This window comes from Python bivittatus, unplaced genomic scaffold (assembly GCF_059951505.1).
Source record: "Python bivittatus isolate LINGU-HERP-01145 unplaced genomic scaffold, Pbiv_v1 ctg000340_np1212, whole genome shotgun sequence".
NCBI classification, from domain to species: Eukaryota; Metazoa; Chordata; class Lepidosauria; order Squamata; family Pythonidae; genus Python; species Python bivittatus.
Window position 1 is genome coordinate 3,203,659 of NW_028277056.1, and position 22,476 is coordinate 3,226,134.

At 43.0% G+C, this 22,476-nt stretch overlaps 2 protein-coding genes across 3 annotated transcripts in view; one reads left to right on the forward strand and one right to left on the reverse strand.

The window, feature by feature from the left end:
- Window positions 1-330: 330 nt before the first annotated feature.
- Window positions 331-9,500, reverse strand: MRPL48 (mitochondrial ribosomal protein L48). The gene is made up of 8 exons (XM_088140441.1): window positions 9,345-9,500; window positions 8,428-8,480; window positions 7,489-7,532; window positions 6,222-6,307; window positions 5,568-5,740; window positions 4,342-4,444; window positions 3,363-3,452; window positions 331-610 (listed from the first exon to the last, which is right to left on the reverse strand). Exons 1-8 carry the CDS (start codon window positions 9,363-9,365, stop codon window positions 536-538), a joined length of 645 nt encoding a protein of 214 aa, XP_087996567.1. The 5' UTR covers window positions 9,366-9,500; the 3' UTR covers window positions 331-535.
- A 6,179-nt stretch (window positions 9,501-15,679) lies between these two features.
- Window positions 15,680-22,476, forward strand: part of RAB6A (RAB6A, member RAS oncogene family) — a 54,182-nt gene continuing 47,385 nt past the window's right edge. Inside the window, exon 1 of one of the 2 annotated variants that reach the window (XM_007428929.3) lies at window positions 15,680-16,059. In XM_007428929.3, the coding sequence (XP_007428991.2) occupies window positions 15,990-16,059 (70 nt within the window). In that variant the 5' untranslated portion in view covers window positions 15,680-15,989. The remainder of the gene's footprint in view (window positions 16,060-22,476) is intronic. The other variant, XM_007428931.3, reaches the window with a different exon arrangement.

Below are 22,476 nucleotides of genomic sequence, written 5' to 3' on the forward strand. Positions count from 1 at the left end.
GTATTGGCAATGTATTCCCATTCTGGGCAGCTCCCAGCATTCCTCAGCCAGCATGGCCACTGCTGAGAATTCTGGGAGTTGAAGTCCACCAATCTAGAAATTGCCCAAGTTGGAAAAAACAGCATTAAGTCTTCTCCAGTCTGATACCCAGTGTTCTGAGTTCACATGGTGTACTGAACCAAGTCACCTGGCCTGGATTTACATTACGTGCTAGTTTCAAATGTAATTAACATTTATGATTCCAGGTGTCATTTGAATACAATCACTCTTGTGTTACCTGTGCTTCCACCTGACTGTAAAGATTTGAGTAGCCATTTGGATTGGAGCAGGTGATTTCAAGAAGGTTTATTTAACCTCAGCTTGGGAAGCTGTTTTCTATTCCTGGTTACACAGAAACCACTACATGCTGTAATAATATTACAGAAATGTTTCAGCAGAGTTAGTTTTTCTAGGAAACAGATCAACGTTCACCAGGTCAGGAAAGTTGCACTGAGGGTGGTTTGAACTGATGAAAGGTATGATGAGCCATAATGTCTCACTGCAGTTTGGCACGAAGCTCATCAAGTTCTGTGCGAATCTTCAATCGAATTCTGAAATCCTCCTCTGTGTGCTGAAGGAAGGAAACAAACCGACCATTAGGATCTGACACAATGCTAAATCATGGTTGCTTAAGAAAGTTACAAAATCTTTGTACCAGCCAAGATTTAGATCACCTAAACAATGGTTTATAAAACACTGGCTGGATTTGCACAATAGGTTCAGCTTAAAATGAAACAATCCACACTATGAATCCAGCGACAATCCTTAATGTCAGGGGTTTTCAAAATGAGTTCCACAGAATTCTAGGATTCCATGGGAACTTGATGGAGTTCCATGGGAGTCTAAGGGCAAGGCAAAAAGTTCCAGGAAATTTTTAATTAACAGGTTTTGCAATCTGGAAATGGTTTGAAAAACCCTGATTTACATAATACACTAAGCCACAATGTACATTTAGTTTTGGCTTGGGCTGAGCTATCCAGGTTAGTTTATGTGAATCCCACTCCTGATGGATGATAGGGCAGTAAATACCAATTAGGTGAGTGAGAAGGGGAAAGATGCTAATAGCGTGATGTTCCTGTCCTGAACTCAACAGCGATTCCTGATTTGGGGGAATTCTAATGCTACGGTAAATCCTTGTACATAGGGGGATGATTTAATGTAACATCTGTCTCCTTTTGAGAGTTTAGGGGAGGGTGGCCTATAGATGCCATTCTGATAAATACCGCAGTGGTCGTGTTCTGTTGCAAATAGGAAAAACAGAGACGATAATGTGTCTTTGAAACTACAAATGCTTCCAAGGCAACCCAAGATCTACAAGTGCTTCTCTACACTAAAAGAATTTAAGTACCCTGGATTCCCAGGAAATAGATAACAAGTAGGCTGCTTTGAAGTTGGCTTTGCTCCTAGATAGTGAAACAATGAATTCCTCTGATAAGGCTATGTTAAATCTGCCTCTCTTCCAACCAGGAACCATGCAAATGGGGCAGGAGGTGCCAGTCAGCAGAACCAAAGTATCTGGTGGGCTGCTGACCCTCTTCCCTCTAAAGCCGTGTTTCTCAACCTCAGCAACTGTAGGATGTATGGACTTCAACTCCCAGAATTCCCCAGCCAGCATGGGGATTCTGGGAGTTGAAGTCCACACATCTGAAAGTTGCAGGTGTGGGAAACACTGCTCCAAAGGAACTTCCCGGTTGAACAGCTCCTTCCCCCAAGCTCTTCAGCCAGCCCTCTCCTCAGCTGTAGCTCTCCTGCAAGGTGCTGCCTGGGATTTATGCCTGATGGGGCATCGATTAAGAACTGACAGGAGGACAGGAAAAGCCATTAAGCCTCTGGGTCTGGAGGGGGGGAAAGAAAATGTCCACTAGGTGGAAATTATCCCAGCAAACTCCCCCAAGCTGCAGTTGTGCCAACAGTGAGTACCGCATCGGGAGACCCAGAGCAGCCTAACCAAAGCTGTATCCTCCAGCTGTTCTGGGCCTGCAGCTCACAGCACAGGATTGCCCTGGAGATGTCCTGGTTGAAACTCTGACAAAGAAGGAGCTGCACAGAGAGGATTTCTTACAAGCATGAGAAAGTTCTCATGAAACAGCTTTCAGGGGTTTCCATCAGATGCATTTCACTGGAGACCAGTGAAGGGTTTTTGGGGGCCCTGGACGTTTTGTTTCAAGGGAGGGTCCCAAGAAAAGTGCCCTCCAATTGCACTCTGAGCTAGGTGTCAAATGCAGGGAGATCCTTGCAGTGCAGGTCAATGTGGGCCAGGGTGGGGTATATGGGAATATAATGGTATATGGGAATGGCCTCAGGTGATGGGGAAGAGCCACAGCCAGGGAAACGGTCAGATAAAAGGATGCTGAGCCCGCAGCAGGAATGTGGACATGACAAATGTCTCAAAAGGGACCTTCCCTAGTTTTCTGGAGCTGTAAAGGCAACAGGGAGAAATGTCCTCTTAGACTTGCAAGACTGATGTCAGCCTTGCAAGGTAGTCCAGACAGGAAGCACCCCCAGATGAACTAATTCTACTTTATTGTAAAGTTACATTAACAGAATCTTGCAAGCCTGAAAGAAAGTCTCTCCCCTCTCGCCTTTACAGTCTGAGAAACTAGGGCGGGTCCCTTCTGAGATGTTTGCCATGCCTCATTCCTGCTGTGGGCTCAGCGGCCTCATATCAGACTGTTTCCCTGACTGTGACTCTTCCCATCTCCCGAGGTCAGTCTCACATACCATTACAAGTAGTGGGGAAGGTGCTTGGCTAGGAGTGGAGAAGCCCAAATTCTGCTTCTCCCTCGGCCATGGAGGGTCCCTGTGAGATCTTGGGCCAGTCACTCTTTCAGCCCAACGTACGTGACAGGGTTTTCGGTGGGAAAAAGAGGAGAAGCAAGATCTGTGTACTCTGCCTTGAACTGTTACAAAAGGATATGAATCTAATAAATATATATTCTGAGCTAAAATGCCTCTGATGGAAACCTTCCGATGGAACGTGCCCTCATGCCAATATCAATCTCTTAAATGCGGGGAATATATATATGCTTCATGGGCACACAAACACAAATCTTGGTGCATGTCTAAACCCAAGATCCACATTGCTAAATACTTTTCCAGCCATGCAGAAACCACAAAAAAAATTCGTAGTTCCTTAAGAGACAAATTTATTGTGACAAGCTCGCATATACCTAACAAAGGGCACTGTGGCCCATGAAAACAGGTTTACTTTATTCAAAGTAAATTGAATTTGAGGTTTACTTCATTCAAAGTTAGTAAACCTGTCCTTAAGATTTTTGTTAATTTTCTTCTAAATGTAAATGTTTCAGTAAGAATCCACATACCTCTTTCACTAACAGATGGACTCCTTCGGGCAGGTTATTCTGAATGATTTCCAAGAAAATAGGACTAAACGTGGCACTCAGATGTTTAATCTGGAGAAGAGAAGGAGAATCACTTCAGAGGAAAAGAGAAAACAAAAATGCAAAGCTGGGCAGATTATTGTGACCTACTGATTTATCTGTCAAATTTTTAGACCACCAAATTTACAAAAGATTCCCCATGGTTTCTGTTTCAAAACATCATACAAAAGTCAACCCAAATTAAGACGTCCACAGGAAAACACTGCTAGATTATTAACATAAAAATAATAAAACAATACCAAGAGCAACAACAGATGGCCTCCATCAGGTTCCTTTTAGAGAAGGAATCCATTTCCAGCACAGAGATCAGAGGCACAACATAAAACTAGAGGTCTGACTAATTAAGAAGTGGTTTCTTTGCTTGTCATGTTCATTATCCATTTTCTCCCCAAGTTCCCATTTTGCATTCCTCCAATATTTATTGAATTCCACACCTGGGTAGAGATTGGTGGATCTCTTCCCATGGTCTCCCTTTCTAACAGCCTCCATCGGTAAACTGGGCAAGGAAAGTTCATTCATTCTACTTCTGTCAGCCTTTTCAGGTAGGCCAGGTCAGGAAACAGACTCCAGATTGATTGGAACTCTATAGTAATGGGCTAGAGTAGTATTTCTCAACCTTGGCAATTTGAAGATGGGGGAACTTCAACCTGGATGGTCATCTGGCAGAGATGTGTATCACCATTAGAATTAAGGTAAAGAGGCCCTTGATTGCAACTCTCAAACTGAGGTGGTTCCTGCTTTTGGAGCACAAGATGAGCCTTTAACAAAAGCATTGTCCTTTCAGCTTCAATACTCTTGCTTTGTGGGCATTCAGGAGATCTCAACAAAGAAGCTGGAGGACTGTTGACAGACATCTTGCCATTGCACTATTTTGGAAAATAAAACTACAAAGGCAGCCTACCTGAACAACACGCTGGTGGCTTGTAAGGACGGCGTCCACCCGCATTTTGTTGTCCTGTTCCCCGGTCAACATCAGCTCCATAGTTTTTGTGGGCAAAGCATAGCTGGGGGACCATCAACAGGAGAGAAGCAGAGTGAGATATGGAGGGGAAACTATTTTTTCACTGTTTGAATGAACTTTCAGCCTCGGGGACAAAGCTTGCAAGAGACTCTTCCCAACAAAGCAGGGCTGCCAACTAAATTGGCTGGGGTCCTTCGAAGTACATGGCTGCTTTCATTCATGAGCCCAGGTTACACTCAACTCCTACCCACAGATGGGAAAAACTGGCACTGAAGATGGATATTGTCAAACTCAGCAAAAAACACTTTATCAGGTGTGCCCTAAAGCTTTGGTGGGGGGGTTTACTGAAAAAGAAACAAATAGATTTCTTTTTAAGGTAACAAATGTACTGCAGCACTCCTGAGCGATGGTTTGGCTTGGCACGATCTCAGGAGATCTGACAGAAATCCAGGATCAGCCAGTCCTGGGTGAACTTCAACCATCAGAGCTGAATGCTGCAATTGGTTTACATGGTGCAAATTTGCTTTATTTCTACTTAGGTAAGATGGCCAACTACAACAGAGAGGCAGGAGACAGAACATGAACCTGACTGGGAATAAACAGGCTTCCTTATTCTCTTGCTGGTCTGTGGGCAGCCCTTAGCTCATTCTATGCACTTTTGAAAAGGTAATCTTGTTCCAAATATTGGAACAAAGCCATTTCTGCTATTCAGTCTGATCTATTGCACTGCATCGGTAAGAGCAGTATGAGGTAGTGGTGAAGTCGTTGGATTGGGACTGGACAGACCAGATTTTAGTCCGCCCTCTGCCGTGGCAGCCCCCTGTGGAGACTCGGACAGTCACACTCTCTTAGCTCAACCTATCTCTCACAGTTGCTGCTGTTATGGGGGTAAAATGAAACAAGATCTCCATGTAAGGAGCACTGAGCTCTTGGAGAAAGGTGGGATAGAAACCTAACAAATCAATAAAATAAATCTGATTTGAAAGGCTGCTCCTGGTATTTGCCAAGAGCCGCAGCAAAGGCATACCACGCCTATGTGGTCCTTTAGCCCTTCGGGTGAAATGACACAGTCAGAAAATACCCAAGTCACATGGAGATTAGCCCCACAACTCTCCGGCAAGGATTTCTTAATGGCAAGTAATCTCTTCACATGCCAAGCCTCTCACCTTTCTACCACCCTGATGGACACCTTGTTGCAGAGCCTATGAACATACTGAGCATAATGCTCTACCAGACTGACGTCATAGCCAGTCACCACAATGTTCAAGCTTCCGTACGTGTGTTCTGTGCCAGGATCAATTTCCTTCATTTCTACGTGATTCTTCCTTTTCTTAGGGGCCTGGGAAAAAGAGAGCAGAGTTTAAGAGCTGGGAGCTTTGGCAAACATCAAAGTTCTTTTTCTTAACTCAAAACCTAAGCCTTATATGCACAGCCAGAGTTAGGACACCAAACTCTGAATATACGTCTCTGCCCTGCCTTCTGCAGGTGGGGACAGAATCTAGCTCAGAAAAACAAGCACATGGGACAACACAGAAAACACTATGGAGAGCAGAAGGCTGCGATGGAGGCTCTTCTTTCCCCCCACACTTGTTAAGTTTCCCTTTACTGCATGATGAAAAGGATAATTTTAAGTTACAACTACTTTGGAATGTCAGTTCTAAGATGCAAGAAATTTCTAATCCCTGTCATGGCTTTGCTAAGGAACCAAATACAATAGTCCCCTTCTAACCCAGAGAGCCCTCAGCTGATAGTCTTGTCCATCTAGAATCTGTCTTTAAGAAGCTACAGAATCAGGAAAGCCTGAGATTTGAAATGCTCACCTCTGGGGGAAGGAGATGTCTGTACCGGCCAATACCATGGGTGGGCTGGGATCTGTAGTGTCTTTGAAAGTTCTGCTGTAGGCTGCCTTTAAGAGAGAAAAAAAAAAATACAGAAAACTTTGAAGGTCTAGAGCAGTGTTTCTCAACCTTGGTAACTTTAAGATATGTGGACTTCAACTCCCAGAATTCCCCAGCCAGCATGAGATGCATGGACTTCAACTCCCAGAATTCTGGAGGTTGAAGTCCACATATCTTAAAGTGGCTGACGTTGAGAAACGCTGGTCTAGAAATTCTACTTCTGAAGTAGCAATGGCAGATATTTCTCCATGCAAATTTAGTTCAGCTTAATCTATTTTTCAAATTCTGTTCTAAGTAGTCTAGGGCAGCACAACTGGTTGGGCTCAACGGTACTAAGCCATAAACCATGGTTTACCAACCACAGTGGCTGCTTCACGGATCACGCAATGCCAAAACAAACTGCATAACAATTTAGCATAGGAGAACTCAACCATAGTCTAATCTGATAGAATCCAACTTCCTAAATAACAGAGTGATCAAGTTATTTAGTTTAACTAGCCCTTAATTCATGGCAGGCTTACTTGGATGTAACCTCATTGAGTTCTATAGAGCTTCTTTGCAAGTAAATGTACACAGGATTTATATAATGTACAGTAGCCAAGAGAAGGTACTAGAGGAGAAAATACTGGCCTTTCCTAGAGATACCCAATCAGACTACTCTGCAAAACAAGACTCTGAACTTGGGACTCAATCTGTAGTTGGTTTCAGCAGGTCTCATCTTATATTTTTAGGAAGGCAAATACAAAATGGGAAGGATATAACAATATTAGGTTATATTGTTATATCCTTCCCATTTTGTGTTTGCCTTCCTAAAAATATGAGACCTGCAATCCTATTACTGGATTATTTATATTAACACTTCTCAGGTTATTATGTTATTTTATACAGAGTAAGGTTAGGGTGCGATCCCCACATCTGTTGGAGCAACTGCAGTAGCTACGAAGTATGGGGGTTCTAATCCAGCATGTCAAAGGGAACAGACTGGGGAAGGCTGGTTTAGTACATCTGAAACATTTTTATAATGGGAAAATGATTGGGGAAAGACCTGCTCTGAGCCTTCCCTGGCCACCTGTTTCCGCCAGAGAGGGAATAATATAATTTCTTTTCATTATACCACGGCATAGGCCCCCAAACACTTCTCTTTCCCAGGTTATGACAAATAGTTTAAAAACGAACAAAATGCCCTTACCTATAGAACAGACTGGATCCCTTCTGGATGATTTTAATGCAAGGCTAAAAAATAAACAGATAAATCCTTATTATCCTCTGCTAGTGCTTCCATGGTACAAAATCTTACAGAGACTGCTTGAGATTCTCCAATTAAAATGCAATTAGAATGCAAGGCTCCCACCCTAATTGGCAATTTGCAAATCTATACAAAGAGTGCAAGTCATAAAGTCAAAGAAAAAAAGTCTGCATTAATTTATTTGGAAGTAAGTCCTATCAAAAGTGGACTTCTTTTAAGAAAATAAACGCCTTAACCGTCTCTTCCTTGGTACTGTATCCCAGTTTGAACGCACACATATTACATTGCACAATGATTTGTTGAATAACTTATCATTGGTTGGGTTTGCATAAGATGCTATGACACCAGTCATGATTGGGCAAACTATAATGTTGAGGGCTATATGTCCTTAACAATATATTTACATGAGACAGTGGTGCTTAAAAGTTTGTGAATCCTTTTGAATTTTTGATATTTCTGCATGAGTATGACTTAAAACATTATCTGTTCTCCACACAAGTCCTAATGACCCAAAACTCCAAAGTTCACAAACTTTTAAACATTACTATAAGTGGGGCTGAACCAAGCAGTAGCTACAGCCAGATCCAAAATTGGGTGGGGACACCTATTCTCTTTCTTTTTTCTCTCTCTTTCTAATGCTCTCACTCCTCCAATCAACAGATTTCAAGGAAAGAAGCAGTAATTCTTGCCAGAAGTCTTAACTGCAGAAAAAAATTCCAGTAAGGCTGAAAATCAGGGAGAGTCTGATAGCCACTTTTCACATGGCTTCCCTCTTACAATGTTTATAATAAGGCTGAGCATCAAGAATTCTTCCTGTTCTTTTAGTGCTATCTTCCATCAGGACACAAAACAAGATACTGTGCAGAGTGTCAAGTCCCTTACCTGAAAAATGCAGATCTTTGTTTTAAAAAAGATTCCTTTCCCAGGGACAGCACCTGGAGGAAGAAAGTTAAATCATCTGTTACAAAAGAAAGAAAAAGTACCAAGAGCTTCTCAAAGCACAAGGTTGCTCCTTAGCAAACTTCTCAGATTTATAAGTCCTAAAAGCTGTGTTTGCAAGAAACAACAAGATGGCTGATTTCCTACATTTCTCTTTCTGCTTAGTTCCTCTAACTTATAGGCAGATATTTCAACAGTACAATATTTAGCGGGATGGGAAACACCTAAGTCTAAATTCATTCTTGATGATGATGGCTTAAAGTTATGATACACATACCCTTAGGTCAATATACTTGAAAGTCCTTACATGAGATTTACATTTTAAACAGAAAAAAGAAAAAACTAGAAATGTATAAAGAAGCAAACTGAAGTTAGCTACCAGGGGAACAGAGCATTTTTAGGGAAAAAGTAGCTATTCTTGGGGCATGAGGAAAGTTTACTAAATCCCAAATAAAGAAAGGAAACAGTGCAAAAACAGAGAGAGGATTTCCGTAATTCCATCTCTATTACGGGAAAAAAAAATGTCCTGATAAGAAATTTTGGATAAATCAAAAGAAGCACTCACATACGGGGAGTTCACCAATTCCCCATATGCTCGGTCCACCGCCCCCCACTCTCCATCTGCACACGCTTTCCCACCCTGGGGACCCCCAGATGGGCTCGGCTGGGCATGATGGAAGCTGGAATCCAAGTCATTCCGAGGACACCCCGTTGCAGGAGGCTGGGTCAGCCGCCAAGGCTGTACAGGATCGCCGGGGCAGCCCTGCCACGACCACCCTCAGCTCCCCAGCAGGCAGAAAAGGGTGGGGAAAGGCACCCCAAAGGGAGGCGGGCGGGGGGGCGCCCCCCCAGATACCTACTTTCCCCAAGGCCGCGCTCATGCTCCTCGGCGACGCCCCCGACCCTCCAGGCGGTAACCACGGCGATGCGGGGGAAGAATCACGAATCTGAATAGGTCACCGCAACGCGCCCCACCGCAGCTCCTGAAGGTCCGTCACTAAAAAAGGTCCCCCTTCCTCCCTGTCTCGCGGGCACCAGGTTCCGCTGCCAGTTTGTTCCGCCGCCGCCAATCAGGAGTGTCCTCTCCGCAGTGGCTGTTCTAATTGGCTAATCGGGGAGCATAGAGAGAAAAACAAGGAGAGGTGACCAGCAGGCCTCTTACAGTAGCTCTACTTCTGAAAGATGGGAGCCAATTTGGTGTAGCGCAGTGTTCGTTAAACTTATTTCTCTCAGGACCCCTTCCCACTTTTAAAAGTTATGGAGGACCCCAAAAGAGCCTTCGTTTGTAGGGGTTATATTTGTTGATATTTGCAGTATTAAAAATTAAAATTGATGTATTCGGTGCTGCTACCACTTCTCACAATTGTTTAATGGGATTTTAATATTGTATTATTTTTCAACATAGTCTGGCAAATAATTTTGATTTTGTGGACTCTTGAGAGGGTCTTGGGGGACCCCCACAAGCCCTTGGACCAGACTTTGAGAAACACTGGTCTAGTAGTTAAGGCACCAGCTAGAAACTGGGAGACCTTGAGTTCTAGTCCTGCCTTAGGCATGAAGCCAGCTGGGTGACCTTGGGCCAGTCGCTCTCTCTCAGCCCTAGGAAAGAGGTAATGGCAAGCCATTTCCAAATTCTTGCCAGGAAAACTGCAGGGACTTGTCCAGGCAGTCGCCAGGAGTCCACTGATTCAGGTACAACAACAACAACATACCATCTGAACTGGGGTTTGTTTGTGTGGGCCTGTGTTGTTGTGCAAAGCCAGGAATGCTGGATTATATCCAGGACTGATAGCTTAGGAGTCTCTATGAATTTAGCCAACAGGGGTTATTCTCTAAGCTAGCACTGAGCCTAATAATGGTATGTGAATGCAGACACTGTGTTGGTTGGGCCGGCTCTCGAAGTTTAGCCACCTGGATGGCAAAGGCAATACTTCCTTTCTGAAAGTAACACCAGGGTTCAAGTTGAGCTAAACCTCTCACTGGGGAAGGCTGGATCCATTCTTGCTATCAGAATAGCTGAGCCCCCAAGATGTCAAACACAGCCAGTGTCATTGGCTTATGACTGCGTGAGCCTGATGAACCTGCAAAATGCCATTAACTGAGAAACCCAGGGTTTTGTTAACTGTGGGTTAGCGTATTGCTTATGAGATGCAGAGCCAGTAAAAAGATAGAGGATTGTTCGTGTCCTTGCATCATATCACAATTTTTCACTACTTATGGAGGTGAGGGGAACCCAGAAGCAGCCCCCAAAGCACTATGCTCTCTTCGACTGTTACTTCATGCAAAACAATTAGACTTTTCTGAGGCATTAGACTACAACACCTATCTTCTCCAGCTAAAACAACTACTGAGTGTAGTTATGGAATTCTCTCCAAGGGAAACACAGCTGGACCCAACAGCTGAAGACATGCCTGCTCCTTGAGGCATTTGTACAGATGCTTTGAAGATCAGACTCTCTCCAACAGCGTTGTTCTATTGCATTTCTTTTCTAAAATCAACCATGTTTTAATTTTAGATATTGTCTTTAAGAGTCATTGGTTTTCATATAGTTTTTATTCTTCTGTAACCACTCTGGACGCCTTCTGGAAGGAAGAGTGGAATAATAATTGTGGAAGGCTGGAGGTGTCAAATTCCTCTCAGGATCTACACATCCTGGCCCTGCTTTCCTTCCCTGTGCGTTTCCCCAGTGCTCTGTTTCTATTTTTCAAAAATGTGAACGTGAAGGATGTGTGTTTTTATTTTATGGTTTTTATATATATAAGGTGCACTGGGGATGGCATTTAATTTTATTGTATGAGGTACAATGACAATAAAGTTTACAAACAAACAAAACAAAACAAAAGAAGAAAGCTTTTTCCTATCCAGGAGAGGGAGAGATTGGGGCATCTCTCCTCCTAAGTGAGAAAGAATATACAATATTTTCCTCTTGAAGGGGACTGAAATCCAGATATCAGCTGAGTTGGGGTGGGAGTTTGCAGATTACACATTCCAAAAAAGGAAGAGGCAGAGGAGGAGAAGAAAGGAGCCAGAGGAGGAGGAAAAGAGAAGGAGAAGAAAGGAGGAAAAAGGAGGAGCAGGAGAAGAAGAGAGAAGGAGAAGAAAAAAGGAGAGGAGGAGGAGAGGAAGAAAGAAGAAGGAGGAAGAAGAGGAGGTGGAGGAAGAGGAGGAAAGATAGAGGAGGAGGAGAATGAGAAGAAAGGAGGAGGAGAAGAAAAAGAAGAGTGGGGAGGAAAGGTGGAAGTGAAGAAAGGAGAAGAGGAGGAGGAGGCAGAGGAGAAGGAGGAGAGATGGAAGAGAAGAAAAGAAGAAAGAAGGAGGGGGAGGAGAGAAAAGGAAGCTTTGTGCAATGTGTCTGATTGGAGAAGGCTGTGTTAAAAGACTCCTACAGATCCACCGTCAGTGAACAGAGGCCGGCTATAACCTCATGCATCATTGGTCATCACAGGACCCGCCTGCACTGCCTTCACATCTGACCAGGTTGCTCCATTGCTGGTAGACTTAAGCAGTTCAGATGTACTTTATCATTGCTGCCTTCTGATATATATATATATATATAATTTTCCAGTCTAGTCTACAATCATGGCAGACTCCTGCCCAAATACAAACCAAGTCCAACCCTGCTTAGTTTCTCAAGGATAGGAAAGGCTGACCTGGCGCTGTTAGCTAAATATCCCAAACCATAACAGTCCGGCAGCAAACAATTACATGTTTAGCTTCCAAGCTGACCCTCTGGATTCAGAAGTTAGTCATTTGTAAGTATCCACATCTTCAGCTACTACAAAATGCATTATAAGATATTTCAAGCATCTCAACCACACCCTATACAGAAGGCAGGATTTTGGAAGCCCAGGATGAAGCAGCAAGTGCCATGAGCTTTCAGCAAGCTCAAGACAGTGGGTCAATGCTGAGGTCGATCAGGCTCACAGGACCCTTCATCCATCAAGAGAGAAGCATCAGAAGGCTGGGAGGAATCTTGCAGACTACAAAAGTGCAACTTTATTTATTTTAAAGAGAGGGTGGAGAAAGGAAATCCCAAGGGAAGAGAATCAAGGATGCTTAGTGACGGGGGAACAGTGACCAGTGGTTGGGTCATAATATATAGGATATTATGGAGAGATGGAACCAGAATGAAATAGCTGGAATCTTCAACTACCTTATTGCATGCCGTAACATTTTATTGCAGGTCTTAACTGTTTTCCCGTCATGAAATACTAGGATGAATCACAGTACATGGCTATATTATGAATAGACTGCACCATCCATTTAGCAGGGCTTGAAAAAAGATCACATGACAATGTGTTGCTGCAAGGTAGCTATGATTTTATAGTCTTGGAGGCAGGTGCTTAGCAACCCGTGACTCTGCTAATGGGATCAATCCACCGGGGAGCTTTCCGTTGCAGCAAACCTGATTGAAAGGCGTGGGAATTGTAGAGGAGCCTCGTGAGTGTTCTTTGCATAGGTGAAGTTAGGCAGCTCTCATTCATTTCCCGATCAATTACCAGCGGCTTGCAGCGAGAAAAGAAGATCAGAAAGTAGGTCTCCTTGGAAGGATGGTATTCATGAGCTCACATTCCTGATGTCTGCTAAAAAGAGACGCGGATGTCCTCTGCCATTAATTTAAAAAAGGAAAAGAAAAAGCTCTTTTTTATTTTCTCCCCTTCTTTCCAGGCCACCAAAGCTCGCTCATGATTCTTACCAATGGAGGATGAAGCCGTTTCCAAGCGGCCTCGTGCAAATCTTAACCGCTGATGATTGTAATAATTCCAGATGCTACTTTGGGGAATGCTCTTGAAAGGAACAAAAAAATTCAGAAGGTTTCTGATAACCCCTTTTCCGGCTAATCAATTTTATTCAAAGTCACCAGCTTTTGTGAAATGCTGATGCCTTTGAATAAAATTGATTAGTGGGAAAAGGTGCTATCAGAATCCTTCTGATTTTTCCTACCTTAGGTTAAGACAGCTCTCCCACAATTTCTCGAAAGAAACAACAGTCAGACATCAGATAACGATAATGCTTGAGGCCCAAACCTGGATGTGTATGTTTCTTGGCACGTGAACCTTCACAACAAATATTAGGAATTATGAGTAGTTTGCCCGGGCTCCAATTCTTATGAATCAGCGTCTGGGTTCACATGACGTGCTAAACCCCGGTTAGTAAAATGCAACAACTAGTTTGACATAACATAGGAGGCTCAAAATAATGAAATCTATTATGGTTAAAGTTGGTGAGCTGATTCATACCACCAACCAAGACAAGGGCTGGCTTGTCTATAATACTGAAAAGGAAACAACCCAAGAGCATTTAGCCCAACCTAGGGTAAAAGCAAACCCGCCCAGTATTTTCTTAGGGTTATCAGCTTTTCAACTAGCCACCTGCAGAAGTGCCCAGAATAAAACTGATAAAATTATAATTATTTCTATTTTGTGACAATATTGGAAGATTTTTGCAGATACTGATAACAACAGAACAGTAGTCACCCGTCCAATTTTCTGATCAAGTGGGAATGTACTCTGGCTTCTCAGTAGATGCTTGAATCTGTCTTTCCTTGACAACCAAGAGGCTTGGGGATGATGGAGGTTGTAGTATACAACATTTGAAAGGGGAACGGATTCCACAAAGGCTGATCCACAGGAAAGAGGTTTAGAGCTCTGATCACTAAACTGGCCACAGCTTACTGAAAAAAAGTACCACATCTATTTTGTATTTTCAATTAATCTTATTTTATTTATTAGATTATTTACTGTATTCGATTATTTATGCAGGTTTCGGCTGAGTAAGAATATCATTCCCTTTTACTGTTGGAAAACAAGTCTATTAGGGCCAAAGATTAGGGTGGAGGCTATAACAGCGCTAAAACTGATCAGATGTGGATTTCTTTAGTCTGCTGGAGGGGAGATTACGGAGACATTGAGTCTGAGAAAGATAATGAGGATGATGAGGATGTCCTTATAAACAGACTAGATAAATACAAGAATATCCTTAGCAATAAACAAAGTTGGAGCCATAGAGCTCGCTAGTGAAGGGTCAGTCTACCTCTGAACCCAGTTGCTTAGGAAGATTGCTTCTAGAGATTCAGAAATGTGCCTACACCAGTTCTTCTCAACCTCAGCAACTTTAAGATGTGTAGACCTTAACTCCCAGAATTCCCAAACCTGTATGCTGGGGAATTCTGGGAGCTGAAGTCCACACATCTTAAAGTTGCTGAGGTTGAGAAACACTGGCCTAAGCACTGCTAAAACCAGGATGGTTTTATAGCAGTCTCTCCCTTCTATGCAGAATGGAGTCCATTGCTGTCAGTGGAAAATACTTGCAGGTGAGCGCATACAGAGTGAGCCGTACATTCTAACAAATCCTTTCTTTGTGTTCGTATTAGGCGAAGAATGCAGTTCTAGAAACAATGACTTGGGGATTAATTTCACCGAATCGAAGCAATCGTGCTTGGGAGCAGGATAGAAATGCCTAATTAAAAACAGCTTTCTTTCACTTAAGAAACTGATCCCGCTAAACGAACAAGTGTTTATTGGCTATGTGTAAATCTTAACACGAAATCATAGCCACCCAACAATTCAAGGCATTCCACAGATTTAAAACCGCATAAGAAAATTAATTATTCCAATGTTTCTACTGTACTTTCTTCAGCCGAGGTGCAGTCCAAAACTCTTGGACTACAACTCCCTTCATGTCGGGGCATGCCGACTGAGGATGATGGAAGCTATAGTACTGCCCAGTTGGGGGCGCCACGTTGCAGAAGGCTTTACCCTTAAGGATGTCCCTGGGACCCGAAAAGAGAGAGGAGGGGCGAGTAACCATGGAAACGGATAAAGATTTTTAAAAAATCCCGCCTCCCAAGGGCATTTCGACCAATGTTTACCGGCCCTGTAACGCGCAGGTACGCCGACGTCAGGCAGTATCTCGGACGTTGCGAAGCACGCCCTCTCTCCTCCTCGGCCCAGCTCCTCCTTGGCGCTTGCGCAGTACTTCTGCTGGCGTCACCGTCCTGGTCCTCCCGGCGGTTGGAGCGAACGGGTGATTGACGTGCGCTCGCGCCAGCCCGGCCTCGGCCCCTTCCCTGTCCCCCAATCAGCGCGAGGCAGGGCGCTTTCTCCCCTTTCTGATTGGGCCCCGCCCTGCCGCGGGCGGGCGGTCTCGTTCGGAGGCGGGTCCGAGGAGAGGCGGGCGGCGGGCGGAGCCGGCATTGCCTCAGCGGCGCAGGCGAGCTGGTGTCGTGGCGGAGGGTGGGCTCGGCGTCGCCTTCAGCAGCCCCGCCGGAGGAGCTCCCGCCGTCTCCTGGCCGCCGCCGCTCCCTCCTCCTCCGCACTCCGGGCCGGGCCGGGTCCGTGGCGGGAAGGCCGTAACTCTCCGAGGCGAGAGCGAAGGAGCCTGAGGAGAAAGACCGGCGGCGCTGCCCGTCCTCCTCCTCCCCCCCAGAGGCAGCCGGGGAGACCCGGCGGCGGCGGCGGCTCCTTCTCTCCTCCCGCTCCTCCTCCTCCTCCCCCAGCAGCATCATGTCGGCGGGCGGGGACTTCGGCAACCCGCTGCGGAAATTCAAGCTGGTCTTCCTCGGCGAGCAAAGCGGTGAGTGACGGGCGAGCGGCGGAGCCCACCGCCTAGCCCTGCCCTGCCCTGCCCTGCCCTGCCCTTCGGACGCGTCGGAACCGCGACGCCGACCGCCTCAGCGCGGCGACTACAACTCCCATGAGCCACCGCGCGGCGAAGGTGGCGGGGTGGGGAGAAGGGAGAGCGCTCGGGGGCTGCTCCGGGGCCGCCTCGCCTCCGCCGCGGCTTCCCTTCCTTGCAGGCTGGGTTCTGGCTCCCATCCAGCCCCAGCAGAGACCTCGATCTATCATCATCATCATCATCATCTCCTCCTCCTCCTCCTCCTCCTCCTCCTCCTCTTCGTTGTTGTTGTTGTTCGTGTGCGCTCTTATTCCTTCTCCATCTGACGAGCGAGGGGAGGAAACCCAGCTCCCGGGTGGAGCCATAGGGAACCTTAATTATTATTGCTCCGTTTCTGAAACGGTTAATTGCCTCCTTTGGAATGCACGATAAGGGTCACGATCTTCTCTGCCTCTTTTCCCCCATCCTAAAAATCCTCCCTTCCCAAGGAAGCCCCTCTTCTGCCCTCGGTATGCTTTCACTTGACTACACCTTCCTCTAAAAACCAGGAGAAGCCACCTGGAAAACAACTTAATGAATTCATTCGTTATATTTTGTACCTCAGAAACTACCAAAAGCTCACAGTGGCTGCTAAAGAACCTGGCTTTCCCGGCTGCTGGACCGTTTTTCTTGGTGGGGGGGACATTTTAATCCAGATTGGGGTGTCAAGCCCCCCACAATCCATGTATTTATTTCCAGTTCTGAGGCTTAACTTGCGTTTAGGTGACATGATAAGCAAAATCGTGACTGGTGGCAAAGTGTGTTCTGTGAACTCAGCGTGTTAATTCAAATCTAGCTGGCTAGGTTGATTCAATAAACCATGATGAAGCAATGGGATTATTGTGTTATGTGAACACAGGCATAAAGAGCCTGTTTGGTTTTCTCTGTAGCATGGGTGGAAACAAATTGGGAAGCTGTCACAGAAGGTGGGAAGAAACACTGTCATTCTCTTCGACTGCCTCTCCCTCTCAGAGTTCAGTTGCTGTTCTCAAAACCCTGAGCTTCAAAAATTCTACTAGCAGATGACCACTCTTTCTGACATTGGGAGGGATTTTACTGTTTCCTGGGTTTGGGAAGTACTACATTTTTCAAATAGAATTTTTTAAAAATCTGGTGACTAAGTTCCATAGAGAATTGGTTTTCCTAAGTAACTGCATTTTAATATTTTCTGTACATTTCTTTCTTTGCAGGGAGTAGATAAATCCTCACTCAGACAAACTCTGAAACCTCTTGGTGAATTTAGTCTGAAATAATTCAGTAGTTCCATGTTCATCAGAAGAATTTAGCTTGGATCCCACCATAAAAAAAAGAAAGTGTTCTTTTAGGATAAATATGCATCAACCTGCATTCAGTCCTATGTTGAGATCCTCAATTTGAAAGAATGGGGAGGAAGAAATCATTAACACATAATGATTATTATCTTGGTGTTTTGGGGTACCTGTGCCTGACAGCGTTCATTGAATTGAAAACTAGGAAGGAAGGCTTTTATAACTTTTTGAAAGAATTATGACCACTAAACTTATTAAAGGCTGATCCTTTTAAGATATTACTTTGGTAAGCACTGTAGTTTAAAAAACTGTTTGTCTGTTTTATATGTTTTGGTCCAATTTCTTTAGTGGAAGAGTGATCGGGTCCATTAGGAAGGAAGAGGTAGATTTCCTCAGCTGTGACTGGAATTGTCCCTGTGATATAGCATTGTGAAAGTCTGCTTGAATGTAATTCCCATCACTCTTCAAAAATGAACATTTCTATGCATTTCATACTTCTAAAAGGATTAGAGAGCATTTTTTTTACATAGCTACAAAGTAAAACAATACTGCTGATTCATACTCATTCAGTTTCTGTGGTTTTATTGGGTGCAGAATGAGATGAAGAGGTTGACAGTTTTCTTTAAAGACAGGCTTTCAGTCTTAAATGACGTTTCCTTAGAAACAACCACTTCAGGTAGTAATAATAGTCTAAACATTTACTACAGGATATCTCTTCTACCTTTCCATTCCTCCAGCAAGTTCAAAATCCAGAATTCCTTCTTATCGCTAGTGTTCATTATTTTGCAGGGGGGAAGAACCACTTAATCATAAAGCACTCAGTTTGTGGAACAACTTGTCCCTAATCTTTCTAGTTAAAAAGAAGATCTTAGCTAACTGGCCTGAGATCATGAACAGCTGCTATCAATGTGCAAGGTGTCTTTTTGATTCTGGAGGTATATGAATGGAATCAGGACAAAAATGCTAAAGTGAACCAGTTTAAAGTACCTTTATATGTTAATATACTTCCAGCGATCACCATCTGGCTCAGTAATCATAATTTTTCATCGGTTAGGAATAATAGATACTTATTGTCTCAGGTATATATTGTTTGATGTCATTGCTTATATGGTGCTACAGCTAAGCTGGTGGCATGCAGACCACTGACCTAAATAAAATTTAAGACATCTTTATGTTAGATTAAATAGAAATATTTCTAAATGAAATCCATACTTTCCTGAAGTAATTGTGAATTGAATTGTGCATGTTTCTGTATTATTAATTTTCATATTAGTAATATCTACTCAACATACATAGGAAGTTTTAGTAAATGTTGAGCAGTATATATGGGGTAAATTTATTTTAGAAATATATCACTGCTTTATTTTATGCAAGAATTCTCCAACTTTCCTCCAAGAAGCACATTACTGTGTAATAAATCTTCTTTTCCTGGAAAAAAGGGGGGAAATAGTTGAGGCTAAAAGAGTGATTGTCCGAAGTTCATCCAATGAGCTTTCTGTCTTTAGAGGAACTGGAACATAGCTCTCTGGCTTCTAGTTCATACATTACCAACTGTTGTTTATAGACTCATGCTTGAAAAGTAGGATGCAAATGAAATAATGAAAACCATAATGTTACTCAGTTTCTTAGTGATGATTGTAAAAAATTATAGGTGGGGGCATGAACACCATATTGTCAGGCTTTACACAGATACTAAATACACTTAACCCTTTATTCAGGAATTGACTTACTTAGCAAAAGGCTCATGGATATGACTCGGCAAGAATAGTCTCTTTATTGCAGAGATGAATGAAGCCATAAACAGAGATTTCTCTACTGCAGTACACAGAAATCAAAACCCTTACATAGGTTCTGCATCAAGGTCTAAATTTTAAGATTTTTCTCTCACCTTTCCAAGTCAATGGATACCTGGTTATTCTCTTGATGGTCTTGGAAGTCACCTGGTCTGGGTTGACTTAATGGTTCTCTTGCCAGCTTAATTCTGTATACATATAGTTTGTGTGCTTGAGAAGCTAAATGCCACTTGGTAGCTAAGTCTAATGCATGTACCTGAGAAGCTGAGAATAGGATGTCAGCCAGGGGTCCTCCTGACTACTTACATCCATCAGTTGGTATTTGGGCTTATATTGTTCAGGTTTTCAAATTTGATTTATATAGCTATTAGCCATGATAACTGTCCCTCAGGATACTTTCTATAAAGCACAGTTGTAAGAGTTATGAACCATGCTGGCAGCACTATAAAGAACAGTGCTTTTCTCTAGAGACAATTATAATTGTTACCTCAGAGAAGGATGAACAGAGTAGAGAGAAAACAATATACAGGCTAAATTGAAAGATCCTGAGGCATATACTTTGAATATATTAGCTAGAAAAATCAGTTTGTCCTACTGCTAGGTTTAAAAAAATGGAGTGCTCCGCTTGCAGTGGTGCATTTGCAGTTTTTGGAAATGATTGATAAGCTATAGGAAGTTACTTTAACATGGCACTTCAGGACTCTAATTTAGCTTTTTATTCTGATAGCATAAATCTTCTTGTTCATTGTAAGTTAAGTGCTTGCTGATTCTTAATTCAAGTTCAGGTCCCCAATTCTAACAGTAAATATCACATTTTCAAGGATGCCACCAGAGATTGGATGCTCTGTAGTGATTCTATTTTTATGTGTGCTTCAAAAATTGAAATATATTCTGTTTAGAAATGGAAATTGCAACTGTTCTGTTAAAAAAAAAAAGTATTGCAGCATTTAGTCATATCTTCCAGTCTTTGAACCACCATAATTCCTAAGGGGGATTCTGACTGAATCAAATAATTCATTGTAACTTTTCTTTAATCCTTGTATTCCTGGTCTTTCATTTTGTTGTTACAACAATATCTGTAAATTATATATGTTGAAGACTAAATGTTGTACTTTCTTACATTTCTTCAGTATGTTATTTCAAATCCTAGTGTAGGTTTGTTGGAATCCTGTAATTCTCTGGACTTGCTCGGACTCACTGGTGTCAGCAGCAGTTCTTCAACTGCTATTTTGCAAATACTCTTCAGACTTCATTGGCATAATCTGCATTTGTTTGAGGGCATGGTTTTCCTAAAAAGCAGGATGAAGTTTATTTCATATAATCATTTAATGGATTTGAGATGTGGAGAATTCTTAAGGTTCTGCAACAAGAAATTGGGGTCTCTGAAATTCAGACCCAGTTTCACCACTAGTGCAATTCATCTTAGCACATGTAGTGGTCATGATGCCAAAGCATCCTTTTACTATGCTTTGTAGCTATTAAATATTTCAAAGTTCCTCCTGTGCCCCTTTTTGTTTGCACCACTGGAGATTTACAACTGCACAGTTCGACTTTGTGTTTGAGAGGGAATCTGTCATTGTCCGCTGGGTCACAGATCGGAGGGGCACAGATCGGAGAATGCCAGAAGATAAGGTTATTTGCCCAGTGTGCTTCCCTCACATCCTCTTATACCAGTGCAAGTTCTTTCCTCCCATAATGTTGCTATAAAAAGTAAACTAGTGTAGCTTTACCTATCCTAATCCCCTCCAGATGTATTGGCCAGCCTAGCAGAAAATTATAGAACTGGAAGAAAGACCTCCAGAGGGAGTCAGGTCAGGGAAGGCTGTCTAAAAGTATAAACTGATCACACTTACAGCCCCCAGAATTGTTGTGTATTTGTTCTTCACATAGAGCTGGAAGGGACTATGGAGGTCATCCAGTCCTGTCTTCTGCTCAGTGCCAAATCTGTAATGCTGGGTAAAGCTTCAGTGTTTCTAAGAGATTGGCTTATAAAACCTCCAGTGAAAAAGAGCCTACCACCTGACAGAACTATTCCAGTGTCAATATTGAGTAAGTTTCTCCTAATGTTTAGCCAAGATCACCTTGCATTGGCTGTGTTCCTCTCCTCTGAGACAATTGAATGAGTCCATTCCCTTTTTGTGTAACACAGTTTATTGACACCTTAGATGACCTTTGGTATATAAATTAATTGTACACATACAGTAATTCCATTAAATGTTCAATTATTAAATTAAATATTGCGTATTAATATGTTCTCAATGTAGTTTTTTCAGTGTGTTGCAGATCTAGTTGCTGAAGGAAATGAGAACACACAGATAGCACTCAACATTCTAAGATGGGGTTGTCACCAAACCTAGCATCTTTTGTTGAATGGAATTGTTGGCAAAGGTGTACTTATTTGTGTCTTCTCATTTTAATCTGAAAGACAAACTTTCTCTGATGATCATAAGTGAGATTCTCTAGATTAAAAAATAAGTATCTGTTCAAGAGCAAGAAAAGACTGTAGGTGTTAGCAGGCTTGATTTATGCAAGAACAAGAAAATACGAGCTTGAAGGAATCATATCACATTATCTTCTCCATTCGCATTAGGTCTCAAACTGAGAGAGTAAGCAAGCAATTTGCCACTTTTCACTATTCTGCTCTAATTAACACGTGGTTGTATCCTGCTCTTATGTTCTCTTGAAGCATAAGGACATTGCAGATATTAAGCCTTTCAGCCCTACTGGTTTGGGGAAAAATAAGGGGCATTTTGATCCCATAGAATATTATTACAAGGTTGAGGGGTCTTTCTACCCTAATCATGATCGTAAATTATCTAACATGTTTTAATTAATATGTTGTGTTTCATTTGGCTACTATGATCAAAATAATGCATTAAATATGTTATTATGTTGTTGTTATTGGAGAGCCAGTTCGGTCTAGTGGTTAAGGCTCCAGGCTAGAAACCAGGAGATTGTGAAGTCCCACCTTAGGCATGAAAACCAGCTGAGTGACTTTGGGCCAGTTGCTCTCTCTCAGCCCATGATGTCAGGCTCAGGTGATAAGCCGGTCGGTCAATTCCTGCCATAACCAATGGATCAACATTCGGTTGATCTGAAAAAAGTGGACCCTGTACCTGGGGGAAAAATGCTAGGAAGAAAAAAAAATTGTTAGTCATGCAGATTTATGTTATGTTATGCACAGTAGTACTTGTCTGTTCTGTGAGCCTTTAGAAAAGAACACACATAAACTCAGCACCCTGCTTTGGTAATAATATGAGATAACCTTTCTTGAG

Excerpts from the sequence above, each read along its gene's own strand:
- MRPL48 (XM_088140441.1), bottom strand. The coding sequence starts at position 9,365 with ATGAGCGCGGCCTTGGGGAAA. Across the intron at positions 7,533-8,427 it reads CAAAGATCTGCATTTTTCAG|CCTTGCATTAAAATCATCCA; the intron begins GTAAGGGACTTG and ends TTTATTTTTTAG. Across the intron at positions 3,453-4,341 it reads GCCACCAGCGTGTTGTTCAG|ATTAAACATCTGAGTGCCAC; the intron begins GTAGGCTGCCTT and ends TCTCTTCTCCAG.